We start from the raw sequence: 27,802 nt of genomic DNA on the forward strand, positions 1-27,802 counted from the left end.
AGTAAGAGGCTTCCAAAGGCTGGTGAGCCCCCGAGTGGCAGAGCTGAGGTTGAAACCCAGAGCCCAAGTTTATAAACAACTGCTCTGTCCTGATTCAGTGGGTACTATATCTTTTTCCTGCCCGTGGACTTCAGGAGTGGAGTGCACCCATCTTCGTAATAGTGGTGTGAGCTGACCAAGATTTTTTATTTTGAGATTTTTAAAAATGTGGACCATCTTTAAAGTCTTTATTGAACTTGTTACCATACTGCTTCTGTTTTATTAAGGTGTTTTTGGCCACAAGGCACATGGGATCTTTGCTCCTGGACCAGGCATCAAACCCTTACCCCCTGCATTGGAAGGCAAAGTTCTTAACCACTGGACCACCAGGGAAGTTCCCATAACCAAGATTCTTAATGTGGGAAGCTACAGGCCACCTGGGGAGAGGAACAGGAAACTGTGTGATGAGGGGCCTGCTGACATATGTGACTTGGAAAGACTCCCTCCCTGCCCCCGCCCAGGTGATGCTGGTGGATGAAAAGTAGCCATGTGTCTCTTACACGGGGAAGGTCCAGCACCTCTGAGGCAGCCCGCCTGGAAACTTCCTGGATGGCAACAAGAGGTCCCGGACGACCCTCCCTACAGAGTCTATGCTGGGGGCAGTTTCCCAACCTCGGCCTTTCCCCTGACCTGTGCAGAAGCCTGACGCAAGTTCTGGAACTCAGAGAAGAGGAAAGCCACATCCTCCTCCTCCTCCGTCTCCCAGGGAGTCCCCCTGGTGAGAATCTGGGCGTGTCCCTTACGGGGCTGGGCCACCCGGGCCGCAGACCCCTCACAGCCGCCGTTCCTCTGGAGCCTTACCTGTCAGGCCGGCTCCAGCTGCGCCGAACAGCGAGGTCATGATGGCGATGCCGGCTGCTGAGCCCAGAGCCGCGGCCCCGGCGCTGCCGATGACGGTGGCGGCCCCAGCTGCGACGAGAGGAGCGGCCAGGCCCCCAGTGACGCCTGCAAGGACAGCCGCCCGTACGGGGGACGTGGGGGCGTGAACGCATGGCCTCCCGACATACACGTGAACACACTGCCTCTGCAAGCGGCGGGGAGGCAGCCCCCCCAGCTGATCCCCCTGTAGTGGACACCAAGCGAAGGGATGCGGGGGAAGGCCTAGCGGTGCCGCCGAAGCACAGGATGGCTCGAGCAGGCGGCTGGGAGGCAGTGGTGTGCGGGGGACCCAGACCACACAGGAGCGCGTGAGCTGCGGCAAGCAGTCTGCGTTTCTCCCCAGAGCAAGTGGGAGAGAACAAAGGACTTTTAACATGCAAGAGAGCAAGCAGTCCATCGTGACTGTGCGCCCTCGAGCCCGTTCCTACCCTCGCCCGGCCCGGCCACGTGTCACCAGCCCATCTTACCAATCACCGTCCCGCCTCCCACGGTCGCCAGGCCTATCAGCAGGTAGCGCTTCCACTTCCTCCTGTTCTCCTTCTTCTTCCGGGATGCCTCGGCCGTCCTGCGGGACAAGAGGTTGCTCTCTAGGGCCAATCGTGCCTGGGCAACATTGACGCCACCCCTCCTCCTCAACCCCCCAAACTAACATCCGTGCCGCGGGCTCTATCATGCAGAGCGAGGTACCAAGGTTACCCCAGGCCCATCCATCATCGACGGTCTTAAAAAGCTGAAAAGGTTCTAAAAACCCAGTATGTGGGATATGCTACTTACCGAGTCGATCCGTCCTAACAGGGTTGCAATTTGAATAATGAAAAGACAAAGAAGTAATAACAATGACAGCAAAAGAAGCACAAAGGTATCTTTACACAGATGGACTCGGGACGAGTACCAGATAGTTACAGACTCCATCACCTCACTCTTCCCTTCCCCACCCGACACTCTGCCATCTGCGCCTATCTCCCTCTGTGATGTTTGGAAAGCAATTTCCCTTGAGAATAACCCTTTCAGACATGGGTTAGAGAAATGTCTGTGCTGAAGACCTTGGCTTTGGGGCAACAGCTAGAACCATCTGGACTTGAAATTTGAATGCGACAAAGCGTAGCAAAAGGGAAGCAGTGATGGAAACTGGGGTCAGGTGACTCCTGAGAATCCTTCCCACCTCGAAGGCCCACTTTCCTGTCTGATGTTGGGCCCGCGGTGCTTTGGGGCAATAGGGAGCAGGACGGGAGTCGGGAGTGGGGGGTGGGTGCAGAGATTACCAGGGTGAACTCTGAACTGAACCTGGAGTTTGGACAACAGCTCAGTGCTGGAGCGATGGTAGATGACGGTGATAATGAAAGAAGGGTTAATATTTACTGAGGACTTTTAACATGACTGCCACTGTGCTTTGCACTTCGAATGGCTTATCTTATCCCAGAAGCAGTTTTCCTCTTTCTTGTCCGCGTATCACAGACGAGCTAGGGGATAAGCGTCCCCGGCTTCTGAGCGGCAGTGGGATCAGCTGAGGGAATGTCTGGCAAACAGCCTGACAGCTGGCCCTGCATGTGAGGACCCGAACGGAGGCTGCTCCCACGAAGCTCCAGCTCCCAAAGTTCAGTCCGCCCTTTCTACAAAAGGGGGATAAGAATGTCTCCCGCCTGAAGCTGTTGGTTTGTAACGATTTTTAAATTCACTGAGGAATTTAAGCCTCCTGCTAAGTCTCCTCCTGCTCTGTCCTGAGACCAGCAACACTGTTGACCAAGATCACTCTGTCATCCTGGGACCCAGAACCAAGACAGTGTGGACTACATTTAATTTAATTCATGCCTTCGATCGATAGACTTTTATGGAGCGTGGACAGCGGGCGGATACTTCTGTGTGTTGGCAAACAGGCTCACGCGGTCCTCAATCAGAACTGTTTCCTTCCCACCTCATGCCTCTTGAACCACGTGTAATAGCAACACAGTTCATCCTCCAGTTAGCGAGAAGTGGGGTTTGAGATGGGCATTCAGAGACCTGCTGTGCGTTTTGGTTATCGGCCCGCTCACCTCAACTGTCCCCTAAGCTCCTCCTGGGGGTACAGCCCAGCTCTTCTCGGTTGCTTCACTACTGAGCGGAAACCAGTTCTCCATGACTGAAACGCATGCCCTCAGATGTTCGGGAAGAGGCTGAACCACACGCATCGATCATCACACGATGGTGATGAAGGGCCTGGGTTCTGCAGTCAGGTTTCAGACCCTGCACACTAGGCTTGGAGCCTCCCGCTGCTGCGGTGGGCCATCACTGCTCTCCAGATGTTTGGTGAAGCCCTGCGCTGGTCCCCCCTAAGGAAAAATGATCCTTCTCTGCCCTGCTGGGCTGAGTGGCCCCATGACCCGCTTCAGCCAGTAGGGGGAAGGGATCTGTGCCACTTCCTGCTAAGTCCCCTTCTGCTCTGCCCCGAGACCAGCAACACTGTTGACCAAGATCACTCTGTCATCCTGGGACCAGGTCAGTGTGGACTAAAGCCACAGCTGACCTGAAAGAAATGCACCTTTTTCTTGCTGTAAGCCATTGACACACGGAGGTCATTTGTTATTGCAGCAAAACCTAGCCTATCCTGATGGACAGAGCCACTTACTAACCTCGGGATTAGGTACAAATAACTCATCCTGTCTGAGTTTCCTCATTCATGAAGAGGGGATAATAATAGCCCTGAATTCCTAGGGGTATTGGGGGGGCTAAAGGAGAGAGTCCACACACGGTAACTGGTAAGCTGTAGTGATTCAGTGTGTTTATTGCTCTCATCGTTCTTTCCACGGTTACGATACTTTCCTCAACATAGGCTGGAGATATACTTTGGCCCTGAACTGCTGGCACCATCTGGGGCAAATGGGAAGGCTGGAAATGAGTTGCTTACAGCAGAGTTCAAGGCCTGAGGAGGAATTCCAGCTGCTGGGAGAACATACAAGAGGAACACGCAAGGGCCACGAGCAGCTGGCTCTGCAGACCGACCAGCAGTATCTGGTTCAACAATTGCTGCCTGGGAAACACTCTGCAAACTGGGGGCAGAAAGGTTTCAGCCCTGCTCTGCCAGGAGCTCACCAGCTCACCCGATTTTTCTGAGCTTCAGTTTTCTCACTTCGGGACTGGAAATGATGATAGCCCCAGAAGGTGACCAACGTCAAGCAGGAGGATAATATAACCGTGACCGTCTGTCCCAGTTTCTCCCTCCCTCCTAGCTCCTCCTCTGCCTTGAGGATGGGGTCACCTCTCCAGCAGGACACTCAGGCCCCCTGTGACCTGCCCCTGCCCTCCTCACAGCCTCAGGGTTCATCAGTTCACTTTACCCTACAGAAACACTAAACTGCCTGCAGGCACACCTCCTAAGCCTCAGTCCTGCGCTCCTGCTGCCCCTTGGCCGCCAAGGACCTTCTCACCTTTCTTTGTCTGGATAAACACATTACTCACCGTCCCAGAGTCGTCTCCTCCAGGAAGCCTGCCCTGAGCCTCAAGGTTGCCTAACTGCTCCTACTCCAAACTGTCCTAACCCTCTGTACTGTATTAGTCTGGAATTCTAGACCATTGATTTTCAAAGGGTAGGCTCTGGATCAACCACCTCAGATCCCCAGTGGGGAGTTGTTAAAAGCACTACTTCCTGGGTGAGGAAACTACTTGCAACAAGCTCTCTGGTTATCTCAAGTTTGAGAATCACAGGGTGAACCTTCAGGACACAGATCAAACCTTTCCTGCACTCCACCCTCAGTGGCTGGCTCTAGGACTGGCACCCGGATGGGGCTCAGAAGATGCTCCTCGGAAAGAAAGATTTGGAGGTGAACATCTCACTGCAGTGATCTATTCCCCCGCTCATCATCCATGTCTATGAAAACCAGAGGGCACATACATTTTGGCTAAATAAAATATTTAGCCAGAGTTCAGGCCACTCACCATCAAGAATGAAACTTCCGGGATATTAGAACAAATCCCAGGGAGGTGCCTGCCTGACTGAATTTAAACAAGAGGAGATACTGGCTGTGAGTCACATCTACGAGGCTCCCATGCTGGGAAGTGAGAATTCAGAGCATGACATTAAATCCAAACGAAGCCTTGTTCCTATTCCTGACTTTGCCTGCTGGTGAGGCGCCATGGCCATCTGTGCCATCACAGAGCCCCTGGCCACACTCACGACCTGGGATGCCAGAAGTGACCTTGAGCTGGAGTTCAGGCCAGCCTCCCAAAGACAGAAGCGAAAGTTGCTCAGTTGTGTTCGACTCTTTGCAACCCCATGGACTATACAGTTCATGGAATTCTCCAGGCCAGAATACTGGAGTGGGTGGCCTTTCCCTTCTCCAGGGGATCTTCCCAACCCAGGGATCGAACCCAGGTCTCCTGCATTGCCGGTGGATTCTTTACCAACTGAGCTGTCAGAAGCTGAAGCCAAAAACGCAGATTGGGGCTAAATCCCAGGCTGAAGTCACAGCTACCTTGTGAGGAGCAGACAACCACACTGCTCATCTCACGGCTCCACAGAGAAATTTCCCTCACGGCCAGCTTATCTCCCGTGAGAGGGGGTTCCTTCCCCTTTTCTGTCCTTATCGTCACCCTTCTCGTTTTTTTCCAGAATTATTTCTTTATGACCGTGCTGGGTCTTCATTGCTGCGAGCGGGCTTTCTCTAGTTTCGGAGAGGGGGGGGCTACTCTCCAGATGCGGGGCGCAGCTTCTCACTGCAGCGGCTTCCCTTGCTGCAGACCCCAGGTGAGAGCTTCTAGGGGCACTGGCTTCAGTAGCTGCGCGGTACTTGCGGCTCTCGGGCCCTGGAGGGGGCTCAGTGAGGCACACGGGCTGAGTGACGCACACAGGAGCCGCTCCGCAGCACATGGAATCTTCCCACACCGAGGACAGAACCCGTGACCCCTACATTGGCAGGTGGATTCTTATCCAACGTACCACCAGGGAAGTCCACCCTTTTCTTTTTTTTTTTAATTACTTTCTCCAGTCAACAGAGAGGGGGTGCTTATCTCTGGGGAGTCTAGAGATACATTCCGAGTAAAAGCTCAGAAAGCCCATAAAAGAATGATCTTTGCTGGCTTCTTCAGAACTAAGGAGGAAACTGGGGGTACCCAGCCTCGCCCGGAGGGGATGCAGTGAGTGACGTTCAGACTGGGTAAGGAAGCTGAATCGGACGGTGTCTCCGATCACCTGGGCACCCTGGGCGAGTGATGTCACTCTCTGACCTTCTGTTCCTTCCTCTGCCAAAGCCTCAGGGGACTGCAGCGAAAATCCAATGAGCTGATATCTTGTGCCGGCATCTAGAGAGCACTCAGTAAAGGTTAGATGTGGACCACGTTATTGTGATGGGCTCGGCATCAACCTCCAGCCTGGCATTCACTCTTTACTATGTGCCAGGGACTGTTCCAAGCTTTTGATAAGAATGAATTAATTTAACCCTCTGGACACAGCCCTATGACAGAGATACGATCACTATCCCTGTGCTAAAGACGAAGACACTCAGGCAGAGAGAAGTGAAGTCGCCCAACCAGGAGGGGCGGCTCAGACGGCCGCAGGGCTCAGACAGGCCCCTAGAACAGAGAGGCGTGACATCGCACCCTGAACCCCAGCTGCAAAGGATCGCCCCGGGGCGCCAAGAGGCTCACCTTGCAGAAACACAAAACCTCAGGGGTAAAAGACACCTACATGCAATTCGATCCTCTTCTTGGAAAGGTGAAAACATGGGTGCTGATGCCAGAGAGGGAAAGCAATGGGCCCAGGGCCAGAAAGACTCAGCAGCAGAGTCAAACAGAGAACCAGGCTGCTTGGCTGACCAGTCCCTGGGCTTTCCCTGGGTCCCAGATTCTTTCAGAGACCACAGATGGAAACTAGAGGTCACCAAAGTCCCTAAAATTTAGTTTCAAAAATGACACCTGTGGAGTATTTCCCCAAGAAGGTGGCCCCACACTGAAATAACAGCAATGTTGCTGCTCAGTCTCCAAGTTGTGTCTGACTCTTTGCGACCCCACAGACTGCAGCACGCCAGGCCTCCCTGTCCTTCACCATCTCCCAGAGCTTGCTCAAACTCATGTCTATTGAATCGGTGATGCCATCCAACCATCTCATCCGCTGTCATCCCCTTCTCCTCCCGCCCTCAATCGTTCCCAGCATCAGGGTCTTTTGCAGTGAGTCGGCTCTTCATATCAGGTAGCCAAAGGACTGGAGCTTCAGCTTCAGCATCTGTCCTTCCAATGAATATTCAGAGTTGATTTCCTTAAGGATGGACTGGTTTGATCTCCTTGCTGTCCAGGGGACTCTCAAGAGTCTTCTTCAGCACAGTTCGAAAGCATCAATTCTTTTGGTATGGTAACAAATGCTGATATTTATCAGCTAGTAACTTTGGGCAGAGCTTCCCAGGCCAATGCAGGAGATGTACGAGACATGGGTTCACTCCCTGGGTCATGAAGATCCCCTGGAGGAAGAGGGCATGGCAACCCCCTCTAGTGTTCTTGCCAGGAGAATCCCTATGGACAGAGGAGCCTGGCAGGCTATAGTCCGTGGGGTCACAAAGAGTCAGACACGACTTGGCAACTGAACACACACACACACAACTCTGCAAGGCCTGCTCGAAGCACTGTACATAAGGAAACTTCACTTAAGCCCCACAGGAACCCTTTGAAGAGGGTGCTATTATTATCTCCATTTGCATGTGAGGAAACTGAGGCTCAGAGAAATTAATTAACTTGCCTAGGATCACATGGCTGGTAAGTGGCAGAGGTGGGCTGTTTCACAGCTCCTGATCTGGCATGACTGGTATTCTCGGAACAGAACCTCTGGGTAATACGTTTCTTTCTGACAACAGATTTCCAAACAATCCTTAAGAGTTTCTTTCATTTCAAGACATACTTGAAATGGTACAAATGTTCAACATATCCAAAGGTTCTGGGCAGCCCTTGTGACTATGGTCACTGGCCTGGGTCCAGGTCTTTCTTTACTGACACAGCTCTGGGAGTCAAAACAAGGCTATTTTGGGGTTATTTCGACAGATTAACTTTCCTTCTTTCTCAAGGAAACAACCCCCTCCCTTTGCCCTACAAACCCGGGGTGGGGGCAGGGCAGATCCAGTTCTGAGCTTGGCTTCAAAGCTAAATTCTCAGCTGGGTTGAACTGGCATAGTCTGGCTGCTCAAAGAAAGCCTTCGTAGCTGAACAAAACTCAAGGCTGGGAGATGTGCCTGGCTGCAAGGAGCACGCAGTTAGGCTGTGACTGGGACTGATCTATTATTCTGGGATCAGATCCTGCGTAGGGTGTTTGACAAAGAGCTGAGCTCTGGCCAAGTTTGCCAGGAAAATTTCCATCGACACACACCTGACCATTCAGAGAGCAAAGCCCATTAGCCTTGGCAGGCATGGGGGTGTGTGGGGAAGGTAAGGACTCCTGGGTTTGGAACCCTTGCCATGTGCCAGCCCTGCGCCAAGCACTTGATAATAGTTGTGTGTGTTTTCCACAACGACCCTAGGAGGGTGTTATTCTCATTCCTATTCTGCAGATAAGAATATTACGGCTTAGAGAAAGGGGGGCCACCTGTCTAAGGTCAAAAAATAAACAGGTGTCAGAAGCCCGGCCACTCTGACCCCGGGACAAGGCGCCATAAGAGCTGACGCGGTGGGCTGTCAGGGCCACAGGCTGCTAAAGGCACAGACTCAGGGCTCTGAGTGATCATCCGCTCGATCCCCCTCTCCTACAAACGAGGGTGGAGGCCAGAGAGGGCAAGTGACGTGCTAAGGTCACCAGCAAGTCTGGGCTGCACCGGGATTCTCCATTCAGGGCCTCTCAATGGGTGGAAGCGGTGGACATCTCAGAAGTCCACTGGAGTGGAAATCCGAGATTCCAGACAGGCGGGAGGAGGGGCAGACTGGACTCTGCTATCTCAGAAGTGGAAGGCCTCTATTCCCGACAGGTGGGGCCAGAGCCACCGGGCTCCCTTACTCAGAGTCCTCCTCTTTGGTTTCCTTCAGGCTCTCGAGGAAGGTCTCTTCCAGGAGGTCCAGCTCCTCCAAGGGCGCTCGGAGGAGGGAGGCCATGTGGCAGATGAGGACGCGGGCCCGAGCATCGTAGTGTCCTCGAGAGAGAGAGAAAGAGTAGGGGGTCAGTTCAGCTCCCAAGCACAGAGATGTTCACCACAGTATGATGGATGACACCCAAACCCAAGACATGTCCCAGATGCAGGGCCCCCCGACAGCCGGTCCATTTAACAGAAGCACAGCTTCTGGGGCAGAGCAGTGTGTAACTATTACAAATGTGAACCAGAAGCAAGGTGGCGTTTTTCACTGGCCAAATTAGCAAAGATCAAATGTTCACGTCCCAAAGCTGTTTAAGGAGGTGATGTCATGATTAAAACCAAATCCCATTCCACACTGACTACAAGGTGCCTGGCCCACTGCATGATCTCACTTTCTAGAATGTTCCTGCTACAGGGCCTTTGCTCTTGGGCTGTTTCCACCACTTGGGAAGCTTGTTCCCCTGATCTTGTGGGTCTCCTCCTCCTTCAAGTCTCTGTCCCAATGCCTCCTCAGAGTGGCCTTCCTGACCCCAACACACATCACTCTACCCCTCAGCCTTGTATATCGTTCCACACAGAGCTTGCCCAAGTCTGACATCATTTACTTTTGTTTTGTCTCTCCCCGTGAAGTATAAAGCCTGTATGTATAAACCTGTGTGTTCTCTAGTCCTTAGGAGAGCACCCGACATAAAGTATAAATGTTCAGTTAATGACCCAGGTAGGGGTCATTCGCCTTCGCTCAGGTAGAAGTAGAAATTGTGAGAGTCATCTCACAAAGTTTCAAGCAGAGGTCTCAGGGCCCACGAGGAGCCCTCCACGAATACTGCAGAACCAGCCTCCTCTGCTGGGTGTCTGCAATGCTGCGTGGAGTTCTGCTGTCCTCCCCGGAACGAGGGGCCTCAGAGTGAGCTGCGGTCTGGCAGCACTAGTCCCACTGCCCTCAGCTGCCTCCCTGGATGCAGATCTGGCTGCATGCTGGGAAACAGCAGGTCACGTCTTGGGGTTACTGATCAGCTGATGTTCCAAGAATAAGGGAGCTCCCTGCTCCCTCCTAGGATCACAGACCATTGAACGTAGGTCATAACAGAGCTGTGGAAATTAATAAGCCTTGGCCACGGTGATTAATTGCTGGTGATGATAATCAGCCATTAATTCATACTCCACTGGTCAAGGCTGCCGTGATTCAGTTTCTGGAATATAAACTGCCAGGTGCCAGGTGATTAAAAGCTTCCAAGGTATTCTTGAGCAAGGGACTCTGGAATGTCAGCCTCGTGGAAAGGTCATATCAAGGACCTTGACAGCCAGACTGCTGGACTTGGAGCTGAGTTTCTACTTCAGGCAGGTGGTGAGTGGTGGGGGGGGGCGGTGGGCAGGAATCCTGGGCTACCCAGGACAACTTGCCAGGCAACTAACTGACTCCTTAAGGGCCAATCCATCCTGTCTCAATAAAGAGCCCAACCTGGGCTCAGGCCAAAAGCCTGGGCATCATTCTTGATTTTTCTTGTTGCCCTTCCCCTGACACCCAGGCTACCAGCTAATCCTGACAGCCGCCCCTCCAAAACGTACCCCGAGTCTGAGTGCAGCGCCCCATCTCTGCTGTCACGGCCACCGGGATAGCCACAGCGCTTCACCAGCCACCTCACTTTCACCCTTGCCCCCACACTCTACTTGCCACATAGAGCTTGAAAGATAAAAGTCACAAATGTGGGAGGTTCTCTTTCCCGACTTGAAACTCCACAATGCACTTGGAATAAAATCCACATTTTTTCCCCCATGGTCTGCAAGGCTGTACACCATCTGACCCCTTCCTACCACCCTCTCCCACCTCACTTTCTACTGGTCCCTATTTCACGCACCAGGGTTTGTCCCACCAAGAAGACAAGCTCATTCCTGCCCTAGGGCCTTTGCACTTGTTCTAACTAGCAAACCCCTGGTCTCAGAAGGTCTGGGGCACTCATGCCTGGAAGCAGCAGTATGATGAAGACTCCTTCTCCTGCAACCTCTGCAGGGACGGAAACCAGCATCCATGGTGCTCCTGAAAATGCCGGGCGCCACCCGACAGGCTTGCAGTCGTGACTGCTAATCCTCCCAGTTGTGAAATTAAGAGACACCTGCTCCTTGGAAGAAAAGCTACGACACACGTAGACAGCATATTAAAAAGTAGAGACATTACTTTGCCAACAAAGGTCTGTCTAGTCAAAGCAAGGGTTTTTCCAGTAGTCATGTATGGATGTGAGAGTTGGACCATAAAGAAAGCTGAGCACCAAAGAATTGATGCTTTTGAACTGCGGTGTTGGAGAAGACTCTTGAGAGTCCCTTGGACTGCAAGAAGATCAAACCAGTCCATCCTAAAGGAAATCAGTCTTGAATATTCATTGGAAGGACTGAGGCTGAAGCTGAAGCTCCAATACTTTGTCCACCTGATGCGAAGAACTGACTCCTTGGAAAAGACCCTGATGCTGGGAAAAGTCTGAAGGCAAAAGGGGAAGGGGGTGGTAGAGGAAGAGATGGTTGGATGGCATCACCGACTCAATGGACATGAATCTGAGCAAACTCCAGGAGACAGTCAAGGACAGGGAAGCCTGGCATGCTGCAGCCCATGGGGTTGCAGAGTCAGACGTGACTTAGCGACTGAACAATACCATCCCAGGCAGAGCCCAAGGCTATGGGCCACAGGCACACACATAAATGACCCCGCACCCAGGCAGTCTACTCTCTGGAAAATCTTGGAGGGGGACACGAACTCTGCCCTGAGCCGAGCCGGAGTGACACCAGCCTTCAGCTGCTGGGCAGCCCCAGCGCCCACCCCAGTCTCCACCCTTGGAGTCGGCTGGCCCCTCTGGCCTAGGAGGAGCAAGGGACAAGTCCAAAGTCACCCAGAGTGTCTGGACAGACCCAGGGTTAGAACTCACACCCCTGGGCTCCTTCTCTCACCCTTATCTCAACAGAGAAGCTACTGTACTTTGAACTTCACCGTCTAACACTGTGCTGTGCATTAAAGGGTGAACAGCACCCATGAAGCGTGGCACTCAATGCCAGGTGCACCCCAGGCACCATGATAAGCCCCACCTTCCCTGCATAGCCACAGGCGCCTCCTCGGGGGTACACCCTCAGCAGGACAACCCCCACCGCCAGGCACTGAACCAGCCCCTGCTCCCAGCATGGCTCTGAGTTCGGGAGCTGGAGTGACCAGCCTGGGGTTGACCTTGCCTCCCCGTGGAGAGCAGCAGCATCCCAGACCTTTGGGAAGAGACCTTCCCTTGGAGGGGGGTGGTGCTGCCCTCAAGACCAAAGGAAAGGAACTCAGGCAGAAACTCAGGCAGTTGCCACGCCGAGTGGCATTTGAATGTTCATCTGATTACCTTTAGAGCTAAACGGCTTCAGACAAGTGTCTTGACCTCTCTGAGCCTCAGTTTCCTCATCTGTACCATGGGGGCAAGACTATCTTTTTAATCTGGCTTTTCTTGAGATGCAATGAGAAGACACATGTGATGAACCTGGCCAGCACCTAGGATGCAGTAAGTGGTCAAGTGTGAAAGTGAAAGTTAGTCGCTCAGTCATGTCGGACTCTCCGTGGCCCCATAGATTGTAACACACCAGGCTCCTCTGTCCGTGGGATTTTCCAGGCAAGACCACTGGAGTGGGTTGCCATTCCCTTCTCCAGGGGATCTTCCCGACCCAGGGATAGAACCGAGGTCTCCTGAACTGTAGAAGGATTCTTCACCATCTGAGCCACGATGTGGCTCTATAAATTAGTCCTCAGATAAAGGTGGCTGGAAAGTGAAAGTGTTAGTCACTTCATCTTGTTCAACTCTCTGCCACCCCACGGACTGTGGTCAAGAAAGGGTGGCTGACAGTACCCTTTTCATGATAAATCGTCGTGTTTCCTAGATCCTTAGATGCTAGGAAGCAAGGACTGCTGGGGTGAGGCTGTGAGCTGCTGAGTCAGCCTGGGGACCTGTCTCACCGCTCCCTTCGGGTCCAAGGTCACTCTCAGGCCACGTTCACACAGCCACTTACCCAGCCCACCGCACTGCCATCCCTCGATGGGCCAATTTTTCTTTTTCTTCTTTTCGCTGTGCCGTGTGGCTCGAGGGATCTTAGTTCTCCAAACAGGGATTGAACCTGGGTCCCAGCAGTGAAAGTGCTGAGTCCTAGCCACTGAACTGCCAGGGAACTCCCCCAACTCTTCTCTTCTTGTTTTCTATTTATTTGTTTACTTGGGCTGAGTCTTAGCTGTGGCATCCGGCATATAGGATCGCGTTTCCGTGATCAGGGATCGAACCCAGTCCCCCTACATTGGGAGCGTGGATTCCTTGCCACTGGACCACCACGGAAGGCCTCCCCCTAACTTTTCTAATTGTACATGCTACATAGCATTCGGAATATCAATACCCAGTTTCACCCTCGGTGAATTTTTTTCATACAAAGAAACCACACCTACCTCCAGTCCCATGCCCCCCGGGCCCCTACACTGGGTGCTGGGCTGACTTTCAAGTCAGGGTGTTCACACTGGTGGGGAGAGCGTGGCTGGAGGGTGGTGCTTCTAAGATGCACCCTGACTCGGGGCAGGACTTGACCTCAGATGGTTCCGGGTATGACTCCTGCCCAGTCTCGGCTCGTTCTGGGGGGACAATGAAGGACGCGCGGGTGGCAACACATGTAGTTCAAGGCCAGTGGTCGTGGGAGCTGAGGGGGCTCTTCTGAGACCTTCCTCCAGCTCCACCTTCTTAGATGCCGGCCTGTCTGGCCGCTCCTCCGGACCCTGCCACATGGGGTGCTCGCTCTTGATTCTGGCCTCATCGAATCCCCTTAAAGGCAGCTGTAAGGGCGAGGGCTCTATCATTTCATCCTCTCATGGGAAGGAGAACACCAGTCAAGAGTGCACGCTGGGGATCTTCCCTGTCGGGTCCAGTGGTTAAGACTCCAAGCTTCTACTGCTGGGGGCATGGGTTCGATCCCGGGTTGGGGAACTAAGATCCCACATGCTGCATGGCCAAAGATAGGAGTAGACTCTGGAACCACAATGCCTGGCTTCAACTCCTGCCCTCCTTCTCCCCAGCGGTGTGTCCTCAGGCAGCAGATTTCCCTTTCTGGGCCGCCGCGGCCTCGTCAGCACAATGAGGGGGCAGGGGGCAGCAGCATCTACCTCCCAGTGTGGTTGAGGGGTTGAAATAAATTATAAAGCGCTCTGCTCAGGGCTGGCACACAGTAGGCACTCCATGAGCATCGGCCCTGGGGAGAATTCCTCCCGGCGCCCAGCAGACGGCTTGGCATGCACAGTGGGGCTCAGTTCTTAGTGGCTGAACGGGTGAATCAGTTCAATACTGATAACAAGCTTGCCGAATCTTGAGAATCCTGACGGAGACCCTGGCCACCAGGTGATAATGTGTGCGTTCCAACACGATTGAAGACGACCTCTCAGGCTTTTCTGATTCATCGGCAAGGTCAGCTTTGCAGTTCAGTCATAAAGACAGGGTCAGAAAGCGGAGCTGAGTTTACAGTGAAGGTGGTTCTGTCTCCCGCGGCTGCACCTCCTTGGGTCCCAGCACCCAAGATAGCCAATGCTATCTTTGGATTCAGGGTACAGAGGGCGAGAACCATGATTCAGCTATGTCTCCGGCTCATAATTCACCATGAGACTCGCTGCCTTAAATGGAATTTGAAACTTATTTTGAAATTTCACCTCTGGTTACCTAACCTCCTGAGCCTAATTTCCTCTCAATGGAGATAACAGTTATCTATTCCAGCAGTTGATCTAAGGATTATATATTATACAATGCAGTCGTTCACCATCTGTGTGCACGACCCAGGAGAGCAACCGGGTAACTTTTATCTGTTTGTTTATTTGTGTAGGCTGCATCGCACCTTAGTTGTGGCATTCAGGGTCTCTGAGGCATCACGTGGCCTCTCTAGCTGCTGGGTGTGGGCTCAGTTGCCCTGCAGCATGTGGGATCTTAGTTCCCAGACTAGGGATTGAACCCACCAGTCGTGCATTGCAAGGCAGGTTCTTAACCACTGGACCACCAGGGAAGTTCCTAGCTCACTTATAAAGACCACCACCTACTAGTAAACCAGCCCCACCTGGCCACCTGTGGGTCCTGGACCAATGGTTCTCCACTGGGGACGATTCTGTGCCCCCTACCCCCACCCCAAGAACATCTGGTAAAGTATGGAAACATTTCTGGTTGTTCCAAGTCAGGGAGTGCTATTGGCGTCCTGTGAGAAGAGGCCAGGGACGTGGCTAAACCTCCCACAAGACACAGCGGGGCCCACAACAAAGATTTATCCAGTCTCCAATGTCTGCAGTGCCGCCGCTGTGAAAACCCGGCTTAGTGAGCTCAGATTCACTTTAACCTTCAACACATAGAAGGCTTATTCTTCCAGCCAGGTGGGCCAGAGGCTTCGTGGGTTGTTACTGGGTGAGGAGAAGAAAATGGTTAGTGTGCAAAGAAATTCCGCCCTACTGCTGCCAAGACAGCGTCGTTCCTTGACTAAGATCCCAACATCGTCAGTAAAGGTCAACCTTCCAGGAAGTTCTGAGACGTGCAGCTTTTCGTGTTGATTTCTTGGGCTGATTCCGTGACTAATCACCCTGCCTCACACCCAGAGAGAAACGCAGCCACACAGACAGACAGCTTTCTTCTGTGCTGTCTGTCCTACCCCCTCAGTCTCTGCAGAAAAAGATGGCTTAACCCTACAGTTCAGACAAGCCACCTTGCTAGTGTCTAAGCTTGTGGTCTAAGGAAAGACCATCCATTCTTTCTTCTATCCATACATTCTACTATCCCTCCATCCAGCCAACAAACACTAAATGCCCACCATCTGTCCATCAGCGTTGCAGATGCTGGGAAACAATGGTGAAGAAGCCAGACAACAGCCCTACCCTCATGGCGCTTACGAGAAAGGCCTTGAACAACTGGCCCAACTATGACACTGACCTTCTCCTTATAAGATCCTTGACTGTGTTCTTAGGACCAAAGACAGTTTTGTTTTGCTTTGAAGTAGCACTGAGCTCTTGCCTCTTTGTATTTGAAATTGAAGTTCAGAGAAGTTAGGTGACTTGACATCACAAGTGTCTTGGAGACAGGATGAGAGTCCGGGTTTCCCGGTTCCCAGGAGTTTCCCATTTCCCCACGACCACCATGGCCCTGCAGCACTCAGGGCCCGCGTCCTGTGTGCCCCTCTGTTTTCAGCACTTGACCTGGGTTATTTCACTCAATCCTCACCACCGCCCTATGAGGGAAAGAGTACTGTGGTTCCCATCTGATGCCCAAGGAAACTGAGGCAGAGACACTCAGCAACTTGCCAATGAATTTTAACACCAGGCAGGCAGACCCCCCAACACTCCCAGTTCTTGGTTCTTCAGTTCAGTTCAGTCGCTCAGTTGTGTCTGACTCTTTGCAACCCCATGGACCGCAGCACGCCAGGCTTCCCTGTCCATTACCAACTCCTAGAGCTTGCTCAAACTCATGTCCATGGAGTCGGTGACGCCATCCAGCCACCTCATCCTCTGTCGTCATGGTCCTTGGTTCTTCATTAATAAGGACAGAGCTGGGCATGACAACAGTAGCCACCACCACCCTGGGCGTCATTTTCTCAACCACAGGCTTCCGCTTTACCCTGACGGCCGACAATGTGCTGTTTTATTTGTTGGGTTCTTGTTTGTTTTTTACAAATTGAAGGTCTGTGGCAACCCTGCATCCAGCGTCTATCAGTGCCATTGTTTTCCAACAGCATTTTAAAATTAAAGTTTGTCCATTGGATTTTTTCAGTTCAGTTCAGTCGCTCAGTCGTGTCCGACTCTGTGTCACTCCATTTTAGACATGGTGTTATTATACACTTAATAGGCTACAGTATAGTGTAAATATAACTTTTAGATGCACCAAGAAACCACAAGGAGTCATGTGACTTGCTTCATTGTGGCGGCTGGAGCTGAACCTGCCATCTCTCCGAGGCCCACCTGTGTCCGATGAGGGCCATCTGGATGGTTTGAGGGGCTACCTACCTCTGCCTTCTGGGGAACTTTTGAGCTCTTCCACCTGCTCCCATGGGGAGTCCTGGTGTGTCACTGACCCTGCTCCTATTTGTAGACGCCAGCATCTGGAGGGGCTTTGAGACAAACCAAAGGCACCCCTCAGATGCTGTCAGAGACTGGTATGCTTTAGACATGCGTGCTCAGTTGCTGAGTAGTCTCTGACTCTTTGTGACCCCATGGACCTCTCTGTCCACGGAATTTTCCAGGCAAGAATACTGGAGTGGGTTGCCATTTCCTCCCCCAGGGGACCTTCCCAACTCAGGGATTGAATCTGCATCTCCTGAGTCTCCTGCCTTGGCAAGCAGGTTCTCTACCGCTGCGCCACCTGGGAAGCCGGCATAGACATGAGGGATTATTATATTCCTGTGGGGATGCCTCTGCATGCCTCCAACTCCCAGGGGTAAAATCTGAGAAGGTTTTTGTTAACAGCACTTATTTTAGAATCTCGGCTCTGCCACTTAACAGCTTAGGCCAGTGACTTTACCTCTCTGAGCCTCAGTTCGCTCATCCGTGAAGTGGGAATGTCTACATGAAAGGATGGTGATGAGGGTGCTGTGAAACAATGTTTGACAAGGACCAGGTACAGTCACCAGCATGAACAGGTGCTTAGCAAGTGGTGGTTACTCTCAAGAGAAATTTAAAAGGCAATGCCAGTCTGAAACTCCAATACTTTGGCCACCTGATGCAAAGAACTGACTCATTTGAAAAGACTCTGATGCTGGGAAAGATTGAGGGCAGGAGGAGAAGGCGATGACAGAGGATGAGATGGTTGGATGGCATCACCGACTCGATGGACATCAGTCTGAGTAAACTCCGGGAGTTGGTGATGGACAGGGAGGCCTGGTGTGCTGCAGTCGATGGGGTCACAAACAGTCGGACACGAATGAGCGACTGGACTGAACTGAACTGAATGCCAGTTTAGACGCTGCCTACGAGAACGCCCTGGGAGGGCATGAAGTACCAGACGACGATAGTACAGACAGGCCACTTCAAACCCACTCTAACTATTCTGTGAGAGCCCGGCCAAGGTCACCCACAGCAAAGGGCGGTGAGATAAGGTGTTCTGGGTGCTCACGGGCGCTCAGAAGGGCTGTGATTGGCAGATGCAGGCAGGTGGCGGGCTAGGATACCTGTGGCTCTGGGAGACGGAAGGGAGAGTTCGGCACACACAGTAGCTGCTTCCCCCCGTGATAAGGCCGTGGGACAGACAGCTGGCCAGGGAGGCCGGAGACCTCATTCCTGCCGGAAGGCCAGCTGCCACTGTGTGCTTCCGGGAAAGTCCCTTCCCCTCTTGGGGGCTCAGTTGCTGGAAATATGAGTCTCATCCAAGAGGACCCTGACCCGAAAGATGGGAACAAAGGCCCCCAGCGCCCCTCAGGGGGCAGGGAGGACTCCAAGTCTGCATGGCCCCCAGCAGTCACCTGGGCTCACAGCAAGGGCTCGGGACCCGGCACTCTGCCATTATCATGATGATCACGTGAGCGTGTGTGTGTGTGCTGACCAGCTACGCTGCTCTCCTGAAACCTGTGCCTCAGACCTCCCGGCAAACCACCCCAAGAGCCAAGAGCGTCCAGGACGATTGAATATTATTACTCTTCCCTCATTGCAGTTTGCAAAAATAAAAGGGATTCCGCTGAGGATTCTCAGACCAACTCCACCACGTCCTCAGACCACAGCTCAGCCACAAGGCCTCATCAGCTAAACAGAAGCGTTTCTTCAGGGACTGCCCTGGTGGTCCAGTGGGTAAGAACCTGTGCTCCCAATGCAGGGGGCCTGCATTCGATCCCTGGTTGCGGAACCAGATCCTGCATGCTGCAACTAAGACACCCCCGTGCAGCGAAGATCCTGAGAGTCCCAGGTAAGACCCAGTGCCAGGCTGTGCTGCGCTCAGCTGTGTCTGACTCTTTGCGACCGCCAGGCTCCTCTGTTCCTGGGGATTCTCCAGGCAAGAATACTGGAGTGGGTTGCCATACCCTCCTCTAGGGGATCTTCCCAACCCAAGGACTGAACCCAGGTCTCCCAGTGCAGCCAAAATAAATAAATAATCTTTTTTTAGAAGAGGACGTGTTACTTCAGGCTGTGCCCCGCTGAAAGTAGGGGCTGGGCCAGATCACCCTTGGGTGATCCCCATTCAGCGCTGAGATACGGAGTTAAAACTTTCGCGTGGCTGGAAAAGGGCTGGGCTTTGAGCTTTAGAGCTGCGCTTCTCAGACTGTAAACGCCACGGGAACTGCCCAGGACCCTGTGGGCGTGCGGAGCTTGTGCGGCTCCAGGCCCCGTGGCCCTCCTCTGAGCGCTCTCTCCTGCCCACGCTCCTGCGTGTGCTTCACCTACTAGTGAAATTCTGTTCTCCTTCCTCCTCTTCTCACCCCTGCAATCCCCCACGAGCCAGAGTTTCGGTGGGGACTTGGGGAAACTTCTCCTATTTTTAAAAAGTGTTTATTTGGGTGAGTTGGTCTTAGTTGTGGGATGTGGGGTCTTCCGTTGAGGTGTGCAGGCTCTCTAGTTATGGCGAGTGGGCTTAGCTGCCCCATGGCATGTGGGATCTTAGTTCCCTGACCAGGGATTGAAGACATGTCCCCTCCATCACAAGGCCAATTCTTAACCACTGGACCACCAGGGAAGTCCCTGAAACGTCCCTTTATTACATGGTGCGGAAGCTGTTAGAATGTCATTTTCAATTCTGTGTTCCTTCTCCCTGATGTCAGCAGAACAGATCTTGGAGGGCAAGAGCCAGGCTCCAGAGCTACTGAGAAGGTGATACTGGAGGGTGTGGTGACGAATCAGTAAAACCGCAAGAAGCATCACGCCGCTGGCGCTTGGCGTGAAAGGAGACCTCCCCAGCCCCCCACGCTATTGGCTTCCTTCTCCTTTCTTGCACTGAAAAGGCCACAGCATGGGACCATAGGGGCAACACCCAGCCCTGGCTTCCCTGGCTGAGGTGCAGACACGTGCCCACAATTTACAGAACTTAGAAACTATCAACTCACCATCCTTGAGTGAGAAGCTCAGAAGGTCCTGAGGGAAAAGTAACAGGAATTAGCAATAGGTTGATATGTAACCAGCCTGCTCATTGGACATATATTTACTGACTCTTAACAATAGGTGGGAAAACAAGGCAGACAAAACACCTTTGCCCCACATTTGAGTGGCAAGCCAGACAAACAAGCAGGCACATAACCAAATACATGTGTAAGAATTTCAGGGAGTCAGATGAAGGCGGGGAAGGGCTGTTTCAAATCTGCTCTGTTGGCACCGAGAGCCTGGGTCAAGCGTCTGCCTGCTTCAAATGCACACAGAGCAGGTAGGTGAGTGACATGCCCAAGGACACAGAGCAAAGCTGATGCTTCCGAAAAGAGGCACCGCAGCTTAATGGTCAGGAGCATGGGCTTTGGAGTCAGATGGCCGAGGTCCAAACCAGCTGTGTGACCTTGAACAAGTTACTAAACTTCTCTGTGCCTCAATTTCCTCGTCTATAAAATGGGGATGATCACTTTACCTACCTAACAAAATGGCTTTGAGAATTAAATGAGTTCATGTGAGTAAAGGTACTAGCATATAAGAAGCACTGTTTAAGTAATAAATCAATAGTAAATATTCAATAATGATAATTCAACACTAGCTATGATTGTCATATCATCAGATATTACGATGCAATACTTAATCTTTGAACTCCCCCCACACAACTAGAAGTGACATTCAGGCTGACTCTGAGGGGAAGATGCCTACTTTCCCCAGCAGCTGCTACCTGGGCAGTGGGTGTACCTGAGTGATCACCAGTGGGTCATCCTTCAAGACGGGGTCCTTCAACAACACCTGAGCAAACACGTCTGCTCCTTCACCTCCCAGACCACTGGCAAAAGCAGTCATGGTAGGCAAGACGGCTTCAGACAGGTCCAGCCACTTCACCAGGCCAGCCACAAAGTCCGTGCAGAAGGACCTGCAAGACAAACCCAGCTGAGATCCTGGACCACACAACTCACAAGATGAGATACATTAAGGGACGTGAAGAGCTGGCATCTACGAAAACCATGGCAACTGTGGCCCATGGAATATACGGAGAGCCAAACCCAATTTCAGGACAGTGGACCTGAGCTGACTCCACCAACACTTTGACCACAGGAGCTGATAAACCACAGGAATGACGGCAATGAGCAGTTAGTTCCTGACCAAACACCCTGAGCCCAGCCTGCCCTGAGGGCTCTGAAATAAAAAATGAGCAAGACGGGTCTTGGATGAGAAGCTCATCGACGGGTAGAGACCCAGATGGAACTAACTGACCTAGCGCCGTGGGACATGCTAGGACAGAGGCAGGAATCCAGCCCTGATGAGTCCAGAGAGGAGGCCCCGAATCCACCTGGGAGGTGAGGGGCAGCGACCAGAAAAGGCTTCCTGCAGATGGAGACCTCCTGCTGTTGGAAATGGCCACGGATAGGCTTTCTAGAAATACGTCGGCTGCCTCAGAAGTAGACAAAGTGCGGAGGAAGTCTGTCCTCCCACTGTGCCCACCACCACCATGGGAATCTCTGTCCATAGTGAGTATTTCAGCTGAGTCCCATGGGGTCCCTGAGTGGGGGATGGATGGGGTACTCCAGGGCAGAAGGGACCAGGAGATGCAGGAAGCCCACGGCATCTTGGGGGGACTTCCCTGGTGACTCAGATGGTAAAGAATCTGCTTGCAATGCAGGAGACCCAGGTTTGATCCCTGGGTGGGGAAGATCCCCTGGAGAAGGGAATGGCTACCCACTCCAGTATTCTTGCCTGGAGAATTCCACGGACAGAGGAGCCTGGTGGGCTAGAGTCCATGAGGTCTCAAAGCGTCAGACATGACTGAGTGACTAACACTTTTTCACTTTCGTGGCATCTTGGGGACCCCGGCAGAGCCCACATCAGGCTTTGATTCCAAGCTACCACTGGGATGTGGAGCAGGAGAATCAGACGGGAGATGATTAGACAAGTTCCAAGAAAAGGTTTCCCAGAAACAAGCTGAGTTTCCTGGTCGTGGGGGTGACCTTAGGAGGCACCCCACTGACCCCGCTTGGCTCTGGTCTCCATGGATCCTAGGCAGCACATCAATCCATTCCTCAGAGCCGCTGCCGCCAAAGCCCAAGCAGAGAGGTCTCTGCAGGGCGGGCCGTGCAGGTGGGTGCGGGACTCAGGTGCAAATCCTGGGAACACCACCATTTTGGTCCAGCTCCCAGGAAGTAGCTCTGAAATTACTGGGGATTCTCTGGGGTCAACACCTGTGGATGGGCAGGGAGGATGAAGAACTCGGTGGGCAGGAGGGAGCTGAGATCCAGTCTCAACAGAAGTCTCAGCTGACCCTGTGGGGAGATCTGAAGATGGGGTGACCCCTGAGAGCTGCCCCCAGTGGGGCGAGAGGGCTGGGCCTTCACCCTCACGTCAGAGAGTCATTGGACAACAGCTGCCCCAGGAAGCGGGCAGAACCCTGGGCAGGGTGGCTCTCTGCAGCTGAGGCAGGCCCAGGCCACGCGGGCAGCCCCCACAACAGCCGGGGAAAACGTCCCTCACTGCTGAGCGAGGCTGTGAAAGTAACTTGGCCTCTCTGTGCCTCAGTTTCCGTATCTGCAAAGGGGTGTAATAGACCAACTTCGTAAAACTGCTTGAGGATTAAATGAGAAGCTACATATAAAGCACCCCAAGCAAGGCCTGGCATGCAGTAGATAATTAATGTTGGTCAGCATCACTATTTTATTTAAAATTAAAGGAAAAAAAAAGTATTTATTCATTTGGCTGCACTGGGTCTTAGCTGCAGCGTGTGGGATGTGGTTCCCTGACCAGGTGTTGAACCTGATCCCCCTGCATTGGAAGCGCAGAGTCTTAGCCACTGGACCAACAGGGAAGTCCCAGCATCACTATTTTATTTACAAGGTGACCAAGGGAGGCAGTGAAGGGGGCTGAGCTGGGCTTTGAAATCTGACCCCGGGGAGAGCCCGGCTCCCTCGGTGACCGGCTTCATGGCCTCCTTCACTCCTCCCAGCTTTGTCTTCCTCTGTTGTAAAGTGAGGATGATGACAGGGCTGCTTCAGAGATTGGCCGGAAAGATTAAATCACAAGATAAAAGCACCTGGCACACGATAACCCTCAATAAATGTCAGCTACTGCTATTACAATCATTATGATTTACCCCGCTGGAATTACTGGAATTACCCTGGGGTGATATGTGGGTGTGAATGGGGGGGGCAGGGATGACTCAGTGAATCAAGTATTATTTATGCATCAACATGTATGCAGAAAGGGCTTGGGGCTGAGGGCAGTGGCGTGGCCTGGCCCTTTGTCCACGGAGAAAGTCTGGGATGTAGAGAAGCATCTCATCACAAGAGTGGAAGGGTAAAGAGTGTGAACTCTGATTCAAATCCAGCTTTGCCATGAGGTGTGTGATCTTGGGAAGTTACTTAGCCTCTCTGTGCCTTGGAAACACTGGCGAGAAGGATGAAACCTATTTCATAGGGTTATTGAAAGGATTAGCTAAGTTAATAGGTGTCATGCGCTTAGAACAAGACTGGCACATGCAAAGCCCTATTTGGTGTTTCTTTGGATAAACAAATGAATGAGAATATACGCAAAGCGCCAGTGTAGCAATCTATTAAATAGGGAACTAGCACTGCTGAGCCACCAGGGAAGCCCTGTAGAATGGCAGGGTCTTGGTAAATGCTTCTCATGTGGTTGGTGAAGAATACTGGGGTGGGTAGTCATTTCCTACTCCAGAGGATCTTTCCGACCCAGGGATTGAACTCGGTATCCTGCGTTGCAGGCAGACTCTTTACCATCTGAGCCACCAGGGAAGCCCCAGTCAGAACATAACAAAACAATCAATGGCAACATAATTCATGGCGATCGCAGAGCAACTATCCGCCAGCCCCTGTAGCTGGTGCTCCATACACACGGGCTCACTGACTTCCGGATACAACCCCACAAGGGCAGGAAGCACTATTTTTACCTCCATTCGAGAAACAAGGACAATACTCAGACCCACAGAAGTTAAGTGACAGCTCCAGGGTTCAAGGCCCCAAGTCTCGGGCTCCAGAGGCCATGTGGAACCACTGCAGAGACCGCCCCCTCCCCAGTGTGCTTTGGGCCTTAAGACGACCAAGATCAACCGTGTGGAAAGAGGCGCACGTGCAACCCACTGCAGTATCCTTGCCTGGAGAATCCACGGACAGAGGAGCCTGGCGGGCTACACAGGACCGCAAAGAGTCGGACAGGACTGGAGTGACTCAACACGCACACACGCTCAGCTTTAGGAAGGAAACACCCCCAAGGCAAATGCTTCCGGCTCAGCCACAGACACGTGTGCTTAAGACCAGACTTGGATTTGGGGGGGGGGGGTGGGCACACCCTCCCAGGTGGTGCCCAGCACAGGTCTGGCACACAGTTCAGGTTCATAAATATTTCTTTATGTGAACAAAGTACGCAAAGCTCTTCCCCGGTGTATCTACCGGCTTATCAGGTAGGGATTTATCAGATCAGGGAAGCTTCTGGGAAGATAAGAGCTTCCTAAGTATGGCAGAGGTATGGGCTGGAGCAGGAAGAGAGTTGGACCCTTGCTTGCTCGGGAACAGAATACCCAACGAGATACATTCTAACCTCCAGAAAGAAAGGAAAGAAAGAAAGAAACCAGGACTTTCCTGTTGGCTCAGACAGTAAAGCGTCTGCCTACAATGCGGGAGACCTGGGTTCAATCCCTGGGTTGGGAAGACCTCCTGAAGAAGGAAATGGCAACCCACTCCAGTACTCTGGCCCGGAAAATCCCATGGACGGAGGAGCCTGGCAGGCTACAGTCCATGGGGTCGCAGAGAGTCGGACACAACTGAGCGACTCCACTTTCCTTACTTTCTGTGCCAGGCTCTGCAGGGGCCATCCACACATCCTGCCCCAGGCCCACCGTCTCTGACGGATGGCCGCTTCTCAGCAGCAGTGATTCCCCAGCCCCTTCTTCTGGGCCAGCAGAAGCCCCCTCCCATGATGGAGACACAGAATGACAAGTGTTTTTAGTTTTTCTGTGCCCCCCTTGCAGGCAAGGCTAGTGTATCTGACTGGCTCCAACCAATGACATAAAGGGGGAAGCCTTCGCAGGGTATCCTGGGAGAGAGCTCCTCCCTAATGAGAGAGACTTGCAGAGCATCCTTGTCCTCCCCTTTCTGGCCTTGAGTCTTATTCTGGAGGGTGTGATGTACGGCACTGCAGCAGCCGTTCTGTGATCAGGAGAGGGAGGCCAAGAGAACTACAGGGACGCCAACCCAAAGGCTTTTTGAGGTGCTGTATCAACCCTGACACTCTCTTCCTTTTGATTTCTCATCAAGTGAGAAAAACCTCTTATTATTTAAATTTCTTTTAGTACAGTGTCCTGTTACTTACAGCCCAAAGTCCCTGACTGGTAGGGTAAGTTCTAGTTCATTTTATAGATAAGGAAACTGACCAAATAAAGTAAGTCATGGAGTTAGTAAGCATTAACATTTATTGAGTGCCTACTGTGGGCCAAACACTGTGCTACATGCTTTACGTACATCATCTCATTTGATTCTGGTAACTACCCTGCAGGGTGGGCATTATTGCCCCCTTCTACAGATGAAGACACTGATGCTTCAGTTCAGTTCAGTTCACTCGCTCAGTCATGTCCGACTCTTTGCGACCCCATGAATCGCAGCACGCCAGGCCTCCCTGTCCATCACAAACTCCCGGAGTTTACTCAAACTCATGCCCATTGAGTTGGTGATGCCATCCAGCCATCTCATCCTCTGTCGTCCCCTTCTCCTCCTGCCCCCAATCCCTCCCAGCATCAGGGTCTTTTCCAATGAGTCAACTCTTTGTATCAGGTGGCCAAAGTATTGGAGTTTCAGCTTCAGCATCAGTCCTTCCAGTGAACACCCAGGACTGATCTCCTTCAGGATGGACTGGTTGGATCTCCTTGCAGTCCAAGGGACTCTCAAGAGTCTTCTCCAACACCACAGTTCAAAAGCATCAACTTTTCGGCGCTCAGCTTTCTTCACTGTTCAACTCTTACATCCATCCATGACCACTGGAAAAACCATAGCCTTGACTAGACAGATCTTTGTTGGCAAAGTAATGTCTCTGCTCTTTAATATGCTATCTAGGTTGGTCATAACTTTCCTTCCAAGGAGTAAGCGTCTTTTAATTTCATGGCTACAGTCACCATCCGCAGTGATTTTGGAGCCCCAAAAAATAAAGCCTGACACTGTTTCCACTGTCTCCCCATCTATTTCCCATGAGGTGATGGGACCAGATGCCATGATCTTAGTTTTCTGAATGTTAAACTTTAAGCCAACTTTTTCACTCTCCTCTTTCACTTTCATCAACAGGCTTTTCAGTTCCTCTTCACTCTCTGCCTTAAGGGTGGTGTCATCTGCATATCTCAGGTTATTGATATTTCTCCCGGCAATCTTGATTCCAGCTTGTGCTCCTTCCAGCCCAGTGTTTCTCATGATGTACTCTGCATGTAAGTTAAATAAGCAGGGTGACAATATACAGCCTTGACGTACTCCTTTTCCTATTTGGAACCAGTCTGTTGTTCCATGTCCAGTTCTAACTGTTGCTTCCTGACCTGCATACAGGTTTCTCAAGAGGCAGGTCAGGTGGTCTGATATTCCCATCTCCTTCAGAATTTTCCACAGTTTATTGTGATCCACACAGTCGAAGGCTTTGGCATAGTCAATAAAGCAGAAATAGATGTTTTTCTGGAACTCTCTTGCTTTTTCAATGATCCAGCGGATATTGGCGATTTGATCTCTGGTTTCTCTGCCTTTTCTAAAACCAGCTTGGACATCTGGAAGTTCTTGGTTCACGTATTGCTGAAGCCTGGCTTGGAGAATTTTGAGCATTACTTTACTACCGTGTGAGATGAGTGCAATTGTGCGGTAGTTTGAGCATTCTTTGGGATTGCCTTTCTAGGGATTGGAATGAAAACGGACCTTTTCCAGTCCTGTGGCCACTGCTGACTTTTCCAAATTTGCTGGCATATTGAGTGCAGCACTTTCACAGCATCATCTTTCAGGATTTGAAATAGCTCAACCAGAATTCCATCACATCCACTAGCTTTGTTCGTAGTGATGCTTTCTAAGGACCACCTGACTTCACATTCCAGGATGTCTGGCTCTAGGTGAGTGATCACACCATCGTGATTATCTGGGTCATGAAGATCTTTTTTGTACAGTTCTTCTGTGTATTCTTGCCACCTCTTCTTAATAACTTCTGCTTCTGTTAGGTCCATACCATTTCTGTCCTTTATTGAGCCCATTTTTGCATGAAATGTTCCCTTGGTATCTCTAATTTTCTTGAAGAGATCTCTAGTCTTTCCCATTCTGTTGTTTTCCTCTATTTCTTTGCATTGATCGCTGAGGAAGTCTTTCTTATCTCTCCTGACTATTTTTTGGAACTCTGCATTCAAGTGGGAATATCTTTCCTTTTCTCCTTTGCTTTTTGCTTCTCTTCTTTTCACAGCTATTTGTAAGCCCTCCTCAGACAACCATTTTGCCTTTTTGCATTTCTTTTCCATGGGGATGGTCTTGATCCCTGTCTCCTGTACAATGTCACGAACCTCCATCCATAGCTCATCAGGCTCTCTGTCTATCAGATCTAGTCCCTTAAATCTATTTCTCACTTCTACTGTATATACATAAGGGATTTGATTTAGGTCATACCTGAATGGTCTAGTGGTTTTCCCCACTTTCTTCAATTTAAGTCTGAATTTGGCAATATGGAGTTCATGATCTGAGCCACAGTCAGCTCCAGGTCTTATTTTTGCTGACTGTATAGAGTTTCTCCATCTTTGGCTGCAAAGGATATAATCAATCTG

General features: G+C 51.7%; 1 protein-coding gene across 6 annotated transcripts in view; it reads right to left on the reverse strand.

Annotated features, from left to right (window-relative positions):
- The window catches only part of TMCO4 (transmembrane and coiled-coil domains 4), a 91,677-nt gene that overhangs the window by 53,873 nt on the left and 10,002 nt on the right, over positions 1-27,802 (reverse strand). For all 6 annotated transcript variants that reach the window (XM_043909019.1, XM_043909016.1, XM_043909017.1 and 3 more), the window contains exons 3-7: positions 20,734-20,908; positions 19,959-19,986; positions 8,858-8,990; positions 1,386-1,483; positions 841-984 (exon numbers count right to left, since the gene is read on the reverse strand). In XM_043909019.1, the coding sequence (XP_043764954.1) occupies positions 841-984; positions 1,386-1,483; positions 8,858-8,990; positions 19,959-19,986; positions 20,734-20,908 (578 nt within the window). The remainder of the gene's footprint in view (positions 1-840; positions 985-1,385; positions 1,484-8,857; positions 8,991-19,958; positions 19,987-20,733; positions 20,909-27,802) is intronic.

This window comes from Cervus elaphus, chromosome 8, assembly GCF_910594005.1.
Source record: "Cervus elaphus chromosome 8, mCerEla1.1, whole genome shotgun sequence".
Taxonomy (NCBI): Eukaryota; Metazoa; Chordata; class Mammalia; order Artiodactyla; family Cervidae; genus Cervus; species Cervus elaphus.